General features: G+C 45.0%; 1 protein-coding gene across 1 annotated transcript in view; it reads left to right on the top strand.

The window, feature by feature from the left end:
• LOC311525430 (putative ferric-chelate reductase 1) overlaps window positions 1-9552 on the top strand; it is a 50926-nt gene extending 41374 nt beyond the window's left edge. The window contains exons 16-17 of the mRNA XM_084637570.1: window positions 5498-5519; window positions 6428-9552. Coding sequence (XP_084493696.1) covers window positions 5498-5519; window positions 6428-6456 — 51 coding nt within the window. The 3' untranslated portion in view covers window positions 6457-9552. The remainder of the gene's footprint in view (window positions 1-5497; window positions 5520-6427) is intronic.
• The last annotated feature ends 2938 nt before the right edge of the window (window positions 9553-12490 follow it).

Raw genomic sequence — 12490 nt, 5'->3', positions numbered from 1 at the left:
GTTGTGGTACTTTATTTGAATGAATGGTTGCAATAACCCATGCTGAGTCACACCTACTCATGGTCCAGACTGTATATGTCACCATTGTTTGATCCTTTGAAAATAAAGGGAAATATAATAAAAGTGTCGACACATCCTTAGATGTAGGCTGTGCAAACACTACTATTATATTGTTATAGCCAATGTGGTAATGAAATGTATTTTCTGGAGTTATTGCAATGGTTCCCAAAACCCCTGGTCTGTGAACCATGGAGGGTCAACAGCATACTTGGTGGTGGCGAGCTGGTCACGTTGGTGTTAGCTCTCCAACTTGTTTCCAGCTGCTAACTCTAATTAAAAGATGCATTTGTTATTTTCCTAATACTGTTTTTCAGTATAAGCTATTGCTGTGGTTACATTATGTAGTCATGAATGGGAGGGGAGGTGTCCACAAACAATCTTTCTTTCATAGTGCAGATCACATCAGAGTTTGATCCATTGACTTGGTGTGTTAGATTAATAGTTGGTATGAAGTCCTCCGTAAAAGGGTTTCACAAGCTTACCTCAGAATCAAGATGACCTGACCACAGCAGTCATCAAGAGGCTCATTCAGACTACTGGGTGGAGTGTTTGTTACTTGTATTAATAGCCAAACCTATTGGCAAAAATATGTACAAAGGCCTTTATGTTGTATGATTTTGACTATGCTATATTTCTTGCCAAAACAATCCCCCCTTTTGCTATCACCATTTGAGCTCCCTTAATGACAGCCCTGTTACATACATGTTATCTAGACCTGCTTTGAATGGCATTAGATCAGAGGTTGGCAAACTATAGTCCACGGGCCACATCTGGCCCATGGGACCGTCCTGCCCAGCCCTTGAGCTCCCGGCCAGGGAGGCTAGATCCTGGCCCCTCTCCTGCTGTCCCCCCTCCCCTGTAGTTGTGCTGCCACGCGGGTAGAGTGGCTTCCGCCCATCCACTTCCCAGGCTTTCCGATAAGCCAGTCCTGCCGCTCTGAGCGGCATGGTTAGGGGGCGAGGAGTCGGGGGGGGGGGTAGGTAAGGGGCAAGAGGTCCCGGGGGACAGTCAGGGGACGGGGAGCAGGGGGCAGTTGGATGGGGCACGGGTTCGGGGGGCAGTCAAGGGACAGGGAGCAGGGGCAATTGGATAGATATGGGAGTCTCGGGGGGCCTGTCAGGGGGCAGGAGTGTGGCTAGGGGTCAGGGCAGTCAGGGGACAGGGATCGGGGGGTTTGGGTGGGGGTGGGGTTCCAGGGGTGGTTAGGGGTGGAGGATCCCGGGATGGGGCAGTCAGGGGACAAGGAGCAGGGGGGGTTAGATGGGTCGGGGGTTCTGAGGGGGACAGTCAGGGGGCGGGAAGTGGGAGGGGGCGGATAAGGGGCAGGGGCCAGGCTATTTGGGGAGGCACAGTCTTCCCTACCTGGGCCTCCATGCAGTTTTGCAACCCCGATGTGGCCCTCGGGCCAAAAAGTTTGCTCACCCCTGCATTAGATGATATGATGTTATAATGGCAGTTCCTTATTTACACTAGTTCAAGTCCACTAGTCATAGCAACAGTAGGAAATTCAGGGGGAAAAGGTTAGTGCAGGCAGTGCCTTAAAGACTGACATGGGTCCTTCTTTGTCAGCAAGAGGACCTAGGTGAACCGGCACTGACCCAGGAGAACTGGGCAAACCAACTCACACAACGCATCCATGGCCCTCTGTGAAAATTAAGTGCTAGGCCAGATGGTTTCCCTAGCATGTGTGTATTTGGTGGTGACTGAGATACAGACAAGTAAGACACAGGATCAAAAATGTTGGAAGCATGACCCAGACCCAGAATCAAATTGTGAAGCTGCCGCTGAAGGGCTGAGATATAGAGGTTTTGGCTGGATTAGTAAGTAGCACAGCCGGTGTACAGATTTGCTGCTGTTTGCCATCTTTGTGCAGGGTGAACAGAATGTGTGTTCATACTGTTGGTTTTTTTTTTTTTAAATAAGAGGAAATATCCTGTGTCTGGGCATCACTTATCGATCTCTACCCTAAATAACAGACCCATTGTAAAGTTCCACTTTCTACCCTTGAAAATGAGAGAGTGATTATTTTATTTGTATTATTAGCATTTCTAAGGTGCTTACTGTCATAGTCTCAGGATAACTGCATGTGTATCCCCCCCTCCTCCATGGTCCAGTCCACAAATGCCTGTCATCCAGCCATCACCTGTCTCTGGGTAGGGACCCTTGTCCTATTCCCTTCTGACTGGCTGCGTAGTACCTTGCCTTACACTGTGATGTCCACAGATAGCCAGTCTGCCTTACAGCTAGTGCCTGTGCATTGCTTTCTATCTCTAAGGCCTATGACCAGTGTATTGCCAGCAGTCAGGAGTTACTAAGCAAGCACATTTATTCTTAAGGTAAAAGCATTACACAGAAAACATAAGAAAAACAATAAACAGATTTAAACACACACTCAACATAGCAAGAGTCGACCATCAGTCTTATGGGGCCCGAGTAGACCAAAGTCTTTCCAACCCTTCCACAAGAGTTGTGGTCCCCCTTCAACAGACGGTCCTGTCCACTTTCTGGATCAGAAAGAAGGTCCTGAGTCAATTTAACTCCAGCTTTTTTATATCAAAATCCTTTTCTTTTTCTGTGGGTCTCTGGAAGACCCAATTTAAAACCAGTTTATGCAAGCTTTCCCAGGAATGGTACCTCTCTAGAGAGGATTACAACCTAAGCGATTCACCTTAATCATCCCCCACTGTTTTTGGTTCCTAGAGGAGCTGTGGTAACCCTCCCCTGTGGAACTGTATACAATCCCTGGCCCACAATGATACATAAACCATTCATAAAGTGAATGCAGTACAGTCCCCAAAGATATTGCACAGGGTTGCAATATCTGTCACACCTATATCAATGTATGGAGGTACCATTACATAGCTTTAGAAAAACAACACTTCCTTATGGGGAGGGAAGCAACAAATAATTATCATTGGGGTGTGTAGCATCCAGCCTTGAGTCTACAAATATTATTCAGAAAATGGAAGGAAATTGTCACTTGAGCAACCCTTCTGAGAATGCCAGAGTTCACTCTAGAACACAGGACCTCAAGTGTGTAATGGGACGCAATTAACTTGTGCCAGTTTCTGTCTTTATTATCTCATTATGTACAGCTCTTACAAACATCGTGTGAGGGCTGTGTGTACAACTCCTATGGCATGGGAATGCTGTAACCTAGTTTCCAGATCTCGCCCTGCTGCTTTCTCTTCCCTCCCCTATGGAGAGCTTTTCACTCCCCCACTCAAAGGTTAGCAACATCTGGCTGCCTCTGTCTTCACTCTTCCAAAAGGAATCTGCTGCTGGGCTGACTCTTCTCTCCTGTGCTGAGGACAGTAACAGCACCCAGCCATCTCCTCCTCCCTCTCCTCTGGCTAAACAGTGGAGGAGGGAGAGAGATTATTACCTGTGGAATGCAGCAGATCAAACTTACTGGTTTGGTGATAATTGCTGCATGCTAAGGAGGCTAGCAATAAAAGTTCCCTAGTCTGTGTTGCTGTAGAACTGCTTGAAACAGGGCACCACCCTCCTGAATCTTCTGCAGTACTTTCCCCTTTCTCTGCATTATTATTAATGTATTTGAGTAGTGCCCCAAAGGCCCACGCAGGATTGGAGTCCTGTTGTGCTAGACATTGTACAAAAACGCAGGTAGAGATGGTCTTTGCCCAAAGAACTTACAATCTGAGAAGACAAACATCATAATGTATTTATTTAGATTTTAAATGATAAAAAGACACCTATCTAAGACTCAAGGCACCCAAACACATTCATTAATTATATGATGCAATTAATCCTAGTGTTATTCAAATAATAATGCCAACAGGAACCCTGCCAGCCAGACACCTACAGAAATTCCCTTCTGCCCATTCATCCTGGTGGGGAGCACACCCTCAACTCTCTCCAAAAACCCTATCATTTAGGTGTCTTTTGGAGTATGCCCAAATTCAGCCTACTTCAGAACAAGGGAGGTAGTTTGTTCCAGAATCTCACAGCCCTCATAGCAACTATGAAGGACTGTTCATGTTTATATAAAAAGTGTACATGTGCATCCCACACACAAGTCTCTCCAACATTTTCGGGTGGATTTCTTGTAGGAATGATAAGTGTCTTGGACATAGGGCTGCCAGATGCCTGGTTTGTGACTGGAATGCCTAGTTGAAAAGGGACCTGGCGGCTCTGGTCAGCACTGCTGACGGGGCCATTAAAAGTCTGGTCCTTGGTGTAGCAGGGCTAAGGCAGGCTCCAAGCGGCTCCCAGAAGCAGCAGCATGTACCCCCTCCGGCTCCTATGCAAAGGGGCTCTGCACTCTGCCCACGCACCAGCTCCGAAGCTCCCATTGGCCAGGAACCTTTGGTTGCTCTGCAGTAGAGTCTACTCCAGATGGCCTGGCACTCCTGCGGCCTCTCTGCAGGAGCTACCAGCATAAGACTGCTCACTTGCGCTACCCACCCTGGCTGGACTGAGCTGTTCCCTTTTGAACTGTGCCTCTAAGGTGAGAATGTGCAGTAGTTGTGGTTGGATGGGGCCTTCGGGGGCCAGAGATGCTCTTTAACCCATGGTTCCCTGGAATGGGGCTTAAACACCCCCATCACATCTGTACAATATGCATTTCATGTTTCCTGTATTATTTTACTTGTATTGACCACCAGAAAATGGCCTAATAACTGCAAGAGGGTAAGAGCAAAAGGAATTACAATCTTCAAACTAGGAGAGCAGTGAGTTTGCCTCATTAGAGTCTGAAAATTGGGAAGAGAGGAGGAAGCCTGAGAAAGAAGCAGAGTAAAAAGTTTCCTCCAAATCAGCTGTTGTTTCAAGTCTCCACATTGTTAAGTATTAATTTCTCGTACCCCAAGGTCACTGGTGAATACTCTTTGATTAAATACATTATTAGACAAGGAGTCAGACAAGCCTTAACCTAAATTACTGTAAAACGGACAGCCCAATCAACTTAATATGTGAAGTGTCTCATTGCCTCAGTCCATTAATTTATTTTAATTTGACGTGTTGGTTTGATCATGATTAGATCTAATTAGAAAATGGGTGTCTTTTCACAATTTTTTTGACTTGTTGAAAAAGAAACTTGATGGCTGAAAACCAAAAGTTTGGGCCTGAAAGTTTTCAGTTATTGCCAAAAAAAAATTTATAGTCTTCATTTTTTAAACAAAATATTTTAGTTAAAAAACAGTTTTAGTTTAAAAATGTGTTGTTAAAAAACTATTTAGGTGGAAATTTTTCACCCAGCCCTATAGTCAGGATCTTATTCTTGTGTAGACCAACTTTGGGATGTAGTTGACATTATTCCTTTTTCCAGACAGTGATCAACAGCAGCATTTTATTGAAGACCCAGACGTGGTTTAAGCTCTTCTCCACCTTCTCTAGGGGTGGTTGGAACTTTAAGGAATTTTGCATTTTGGAAAGTTAAAAAATGTATGAATTTCTCTCTCTCCATGCTTAAAAGAGGAAGCAAACTTCAACGATGGGTGAGAATCCTCCAACTCATAACATACTAAAACAAGCAATTTGCAGTGTCATCGTAGCTGTGTTGCTCTCAGAATATGAGAGAGACAGGGTGGGTGGACCAACTTCAGTTGGTGGAAGGTACAAGCATTTGAGGTGCACAGAGCTCTGGGGAAGGAAGCAGAGTGGCTGAGCTGAATACAAGATGATACATATTGTTAAGTAGAAGGGGTAACACATATTGGAACTTGGAGGCAGTCACTTGAAATGAAGTGGGCAATTGGGGTCTATGCATAATATCTAACCCCCAATTTCCCACTTCAAGTGACCACCTCCAACATGGGTTACCCCTTCTGCTTCACAATCTGTCCCACCTTGCATTTAGCTCAAACAGTTTCCTTCACCAGACCAGAAGAAGAGCTCTGTGTAGCTCAGTAAAAGGTATTACCTAACCTACTTTGTCTCTCTCTTCAAAACAAGTCATGACTTTAATTAGGTGATGAATTGTTAATGTTTCTCCCATCCCTAACTTTATGCCAAGCAGAACAAACATGTTAGAAGAAAACTGCATTAGCACAGAGACTAAATGGTCTCTCTAGATGCTTAATATTTCTGTCATGTGTTTTAGAGTAAGTCTTTGAGTATTTTTTCTGGTCCTATTTTTCAGTGTGTCCCACTGAAAACTGTTTCCTTGAGGATACTGAAACTAGAGAGGCTTAACCATATCCACTGGAAATAATCAGAATAATATAGTAATTAGGCTTCTTCTAGAAACCTTCATTTATGAACTGGCCCTTTCCAGAAGCTATCGTTTTTTGCTAAATAAACATATTAGCATGCCAAGGCTGGAATGTTTCTCTTACAGAAGGAACAACATAAAGTATTCATTTATATTTATGGTTTACTCAGTCCTTGTCTCTTATGTTTCCAGCTGTTCAGCTACCCAAAAGGGCCACTTAAAAGGGAGCAACACAGTGGACAGAAAAGGGAAATGGACAGCAGCCTGAGTTAATTCCATGAAACAGAGGGCTCACTGTTCGGCTATATGATTTACAAGGAGTCCGTGTACTCTACATGGGGAATACGTGTGATTTGGCAGGTAGGAATGGTGGAAAGAAACAAGAGTTTAAGAAAAACATAGATCTCAGCAATGCAACATAACACAATTTTATTCTGTATAGCCATGCAACCCTGTATTCCAAAGAATTTTGCAGAGTTAAATATAACAAGATTAAACAATAAATAAGGGTCAAGGGAAGAGGAGAAATACACAAGAAACATTTTTTTTCAGGTAAGAATTGAAAAAATGAAGCTGGTCAATAAGGTGGACTTATAAAGTTGATTAAATTAAAACAACAGATTTTTATGGGCAATCTGCAGAAAAGTCCTGTGTGAAATTGTGTAGAATCTTTCTAAGTGAATACAGTTATAAGCTGAAATAGGAAAGGTTAAACAATACAACATCACTTGTTCATTCATTATTATTTCAGTGCAGCTTTTACTACATTGTGTAAGTTTGCTGTATCTTCAACAAACATTGGTATGGCTAAATATCTAATCAAACTGCATAATTTGCAGATTTTTCTTTAACACACGTGCATACACACATTCCTGTTCCACTTCACTAAGAAAGCTTTTTGACGTTTTATAGAGGTCACTGAAGGAACTGTATAAGGGGTTCCTTGTTTAGTAACTGGTAACATCACATAACACTTTCCATTAACATATTTGAAATATTTATATACAGCTTCATTTAAATCAATGGGGCTATTTGTGGAGTATGGTAATATTTAACCTGAAAATGGATGGCTCAGTCTGGCCCATAGTATTCTTCGGGGGGTTGGGGGAGAGCCATTTTTATGTCAGATCAATACAGAATCAGCCAGGCAATGAGCTCCATGCATGACCAAATCTTATTTTATAATGATCTTAATATCAAATTATAGTGGTCCTTGGAAGGTCACACAGCCCATGCAGCTGATTCTATTTCACACACACAAGAAGCATATATTTCTTCTAATGGATACTGCTATCATTCAGCCATTCTACTTAATTTTCCAGCTCACAACAGGAGGAAGATCCAACCACGAACGTCAAGGTGTGGGACTGACTAATTACAAACGCCAGATTTTCAAAGGTATTTAGTCATCCAAATATGTAACTAAGAACCTCCCTGGATTTTCAAAAGAGCCTAAGCAGTTCATTTATTTCCATGGCAATTAGGTGCTGAACCAACTTAAGTGCTTTTGAAAATCCAAGTAGGCACCTAAATCCCTTTGGCAATCTGGCCCCAACCCATCAGGGAAAGTTAATTTATTTTGAGTAATGTACTTTTAACCTGCAGTTATTAATATTCAGAGAAGGTTTGTATGTGTATGAGGCCTGGTCTACACTACAGAGTTAGGTCGAAGGAACCTGCCTTAAGTTGACCTGTTAATGTATGTGTCTACATTACTGGGGTCCTTTACACCGACCTAAATCACCTCTAATGTCACCTTCTGTAATCCACCTCTGGGAGAGGCGCAGCCCTTAATTCGATTTTCATGAGTTGACTGCAATGCAGATGCAGTGTTGTATAATTTGACTTAATTGGCCTCCAGGTGGTGTCCCACAATGCTCATCTGTGACCACTCTGGAGATTATTTTCAACTCTGCTGCATTGCAGCTAAGTACACATGAAAAAGACCCTCCCCTGCTAACGCCCCGGGAATTTTTGATTTCCCATTTCCTGTTTGATCAGCATTGGGAATGTGCAATTGAGCACAGCTGATCATGGAGACTACACACCCCAAATGTGCTTCAGCCTGGTCTGCACAGGAGGTGGTGGATCTCATCGTTGTGTGGGGAGAAGGTCTGTGCAGGCAGAGCTCTGATCCAGCAGAAGAAATGCTGACATCTGTGCAAAGATTGCTCGTGGAATGGGGGTGAAGGGCTACACAAGGGACACACAGCGGTGCCGTGTGAAAATAAAAGAACGTCACCAAGTGTACCAGAAGGCAAGGGAGGTGAACAGTGATTCTGGTGCTGAACCCCACACGTGCTGGTTCTACAACAAGCTGCATGTGATTCTCGGGGTGACCCTACCAGCACCCCCACAAACAACATGGACACCTCACAGGTGTGTGAGTCTAGGGACAACAGGGAGGACGATATGGTGGATGAGGAGTAGGAGAATGGGAGACGGGAGCAGTGAATCCATTCTCCCCAAGAGCCAGGAAATATGTTAACCCTGGAGCCCTGTGGGTCACAGGACATCACAGTGGCCAACTGTGATGCTGGGGAAGACACCTCTGGTGAGTATACAGTTACAATCAGAGTCCAGTTAAACTTCAGCAGGCACACACATGCAGTGGTATTCCATGTTTTCTGTGGAGAAAAAGCAAGGCACTGTGGTTCTCTGCTTACAAGAGGCCACTCCAGCGATGCAGAGGGTGCCCCCCGGAAAAGACTGTTTATGTGGACTGGGGTAGCCCCGGGACTTCTCCATGGATAGGAAACTTTCATGGAGGTACTCTGCAATCCTTTGCAGAAGGTTTCTGAGCAGACTTTCACTGATTAGAAGAAGAAAGAGAATGCAGGAGGACATGTTCACTGAGATAATGAATGCCTCTGGGACAGCTGAGACAGAGCTGAGAGCATGGAGGATTTCTCTGCCTGAGAAGTTAAACATAGACATGGAGAGCAGACAAGCTTCCCATGAGTGTGCAGCACAGGATGAGATGCTTCAGACTATGCGGGACCAATCAGACATGTTGAGGCATCTGGATGAACTGCAGGAACAGAAGCAGGAGGGTAGAGTCCCTTTGCAGACCCTGGTAGACAGCCAGACAGCATCGCCGGGCACAGAATCACCCTCCCCCAAGCGTTCCATAAGGTGTGGGAGAAAAGTCCATTATCCCTTTCACTTAACTCAGGGGGAGGGTACAAGGTACAGAAGGCACCCATTCACAGACCTTTGATGGTCTAGAATGAGGTGCTGTGTTACACAGCTGAAAATGTTTCTCCCGTTCCAACTTTACAATGCCTTTTCCCCAAGGCTACCTTTTCTTTCTGTTCTCCCTCTTTACTTATGTTTGTTAAATAAAGTAAATGGACTTGAGAAATAAATGTTCTTTATTGAGTAGAAGCAGTGGGCTTGGGCGGGGGGGTTGGCTTTACGGGGACAGTGATACAAACCAGGTGAAGCTTTGGGAAAGCACATGCAGACAAGCAGCTCACATTACTGTGACTCATTACTGAAACGGCTTTTCAAAGCCTCGCGGATACGCAGCACCCCTTGCTGTGCTCTTCTTATTGCCCTGGTGTTTGGCTGCTCAAAAATGACTGCCATGTGATCTGCCTCAACTGCCCACCCCTACAGAAAATTTCCCCCCTTTTTTTTCACAAATATTATGTGCACGCATCAGGCAGCTATAACCATGGGGATGTTCTCTTCACTAAGGTCCAACCTTGTTAGTAAAACTCCTCCAGCGCCCTTTTAAATGACCAAAGGCACATTCAACCACCATTCTCCACTTGCTGAGCCTATAGTTGAACTGTTCCTTACTGGTATACAGACATCCGATGTATGGCTTCCTGAGCCATGGGAGCAATGGGTAAGCTGGGTCCCCCAGGATAATAATAGGCATCTCAACATCATCAATGTTCATTCTGTGGTCTGGAAAGAAAGTCTCAGATTTCAGCTTTTTGAACAGACCCAAGTTCCTAAAGATGCGCGCATCATGAACCTTTCCCGACCATCCTACATTGATGTTGGTGAAACGCCCCCTGTGATCCACCAGCGCTTGCAACACCATTGAAAATTATCCCTTTCGGTTTATGTACTCTTTGGCAAGGCGTTCTGATGTCAAGATGGGGATATGCGTACCATCTATCTCCCCACCGCAATTAGGGAACCCCATCGTGGCAAAACCATCTACTATGTCCTGCACATTTCCCAGACTCACTACCCTTCGTAGTAGAAGTCGATTAATGGCCCTGCACATTTGGAGCACAGCAACCCCCACAGTTGATTTACCTATTCCAAATTGATTCCCCACTGACCAGTAATTGTCTGGCACTGCAAGCTTCCAAATAGCGATTGCCACTCACTTCTGCACTGTCAGACTAGCTCTCATTTTTGTGTTGCTGAACTGCAGGGCAGGGGAAAGCTCTGCACAAAGTTCCTGGAAGGTGACTTCTGCATTCGAAAGTTCTGCAGCCACTGCTCGTCATCCCATACCTGCAAAACAATGTGGTCCCACCAGTCAGTGCTTGTTTCACAGGACCAGAAATGGCGCTCAACAGAGTGCAGCTGCTCTGTGACTGCCAGCAGCAACTGTGAATTGTTTTTTTCAGTGGCGTGCAGCAGGCCTGTTTGCAGGACATCGCTATGTTCCACACGGCAGACCCTACTTTGGCTCAGGAAATACTGCAGGAGAAGGCACGAGGTGTTTGAGATGCTCACAGCAAGAGTGCACAACTGAGCAGGCTCCGTGTTTCTGGGCGTATGGCGTTCGCGTGACAGTTTTAAGGCACGAAAGTCATTGGGATGTTTGCCATTAATATGAGGGAGGGAGGACAGTACATCATGGGATGCTGACCCAATGTTTCCATTCTCCCCTGCAACAAAGTTTTGTCCCATGAGGCATTGCACAAACTTCCCAAAACACACTGCAGCAAGTTGCACTTTGGGATAGCTATCCAAGATGTGCTGCTTTGTGCACTGATGCAGGTGCTGCTAGTGAGGATGCACTCCTTCAAAACAATAAGCATGGTGTGGCCCTGCACAATCGACTTAATTAATTCAGAGGCTCGAGGTCGAATTAGATAAAGGCGACTTAATTTTTTAGTGTAGACAAGTCCTTAGTCTAATTGGTAGTCACTACTCCTTTTTTTAGAACTCCGTCAGCAAGTGGCAAATTTCCAAATATCTTTGTGATTTCTGTCTTTTTTTCCCCTGAGTTTGGATACAGTGTCAATTTTACTATGTTATTATTGGTATTGTGGTAGGGCCTATGGGCCCCAGTAATGTACTAGGCCCCACTGTGCTGGCCAATTATAACCAGTTAGCATATATTTGAATCTTAATGAACATTTGCTTGACTAAGCTGAAAACTTGGCCAGACTTTCTATGAGTATAGTTAGGGCACTACCAAATTCATGGCCATGAAAAACGCATCACGGACTGTGAAATCTGGTCTCCCCTGTGAAATCTGGTCTTTTGTATGTTTTTACCCTATACTATACCAATTTCACGGAGGAGACCAGAGTCTTGACCCAAAAGGGAGTTGCAGGGAACACAAGGTTATTTTAGGGGGGGTTGTGGTATTGCCACCCTTACTTCTGCGCTGCCTTCAGAACTGGGTGGCTGGAGCGCAGTGGCAGTCGGCCGGGCACCCAGCTCTGAAGGCAGCACCCCACCAGCAGCAGTGCAGAAGTAAGGGTGGTAATACCATAGCATGCCACCCTTCTGCGCTGCTGCCTTCAGAGCTGGGCAGCTGGAGAGTGGTGGCTGCTGACTGAGAGCCCAGCTCTTCAGGCAGCAGTGCAGAAGTAAGGGTGGCAGTACCATACCAGGCCGTCCTTACTTCTGCACTGCTGCTGCTGGGGGCAGCTCTGCCTTCAGAGCTGGGATCCCAGCCAGCAGCCGCCACTCTCCAGCTGCCCAGCTTTGAAGGCAGCGCTGCCGCAGAAGTAAGGGTAGCAGTACTGCAAATCCCTCTACAATAAATTTATAACCCCCTCACAACTCCTTTTTGGGTCAGGATCCCTACAGTAACAACACCATGAAATTTCAGATTTAAATAGGTGAAATCATGAAAATTACCATTTTTAAAATCCTATGACCATGCAGTTGACCAAAATAGATGTGAATTTGTTAGGGCCTTTGGTACAGTGTTTCGAGGACACTCATTTGAATTAACATGGTTTCTTAACAGAAGTGTAGACAAAACAGCGCTGAAAACATAGGCACCAACTCTGTGGGTGTGGAGCACCCACGGGGGAAAAATGG

This window comes from Lepidochelys olivacea (assembly GCF_965140295.1).
Source record: "Lepidochelys olivacea isolate rLepOli2 genome assembly, chromosome: 8".
In the NCBI taxonomy this organism is placed as follows: Eukaryota; Metazoa; Chordata; order Testudines; family Cheloniidae; genus Lepidochelys; species Lepidochelys olivacea.
The sequence above is the reverse complement of the archived record's forward strand: the minus strand, read 5'-3'. Positions and strand labels throughout refer to the sequence as shown.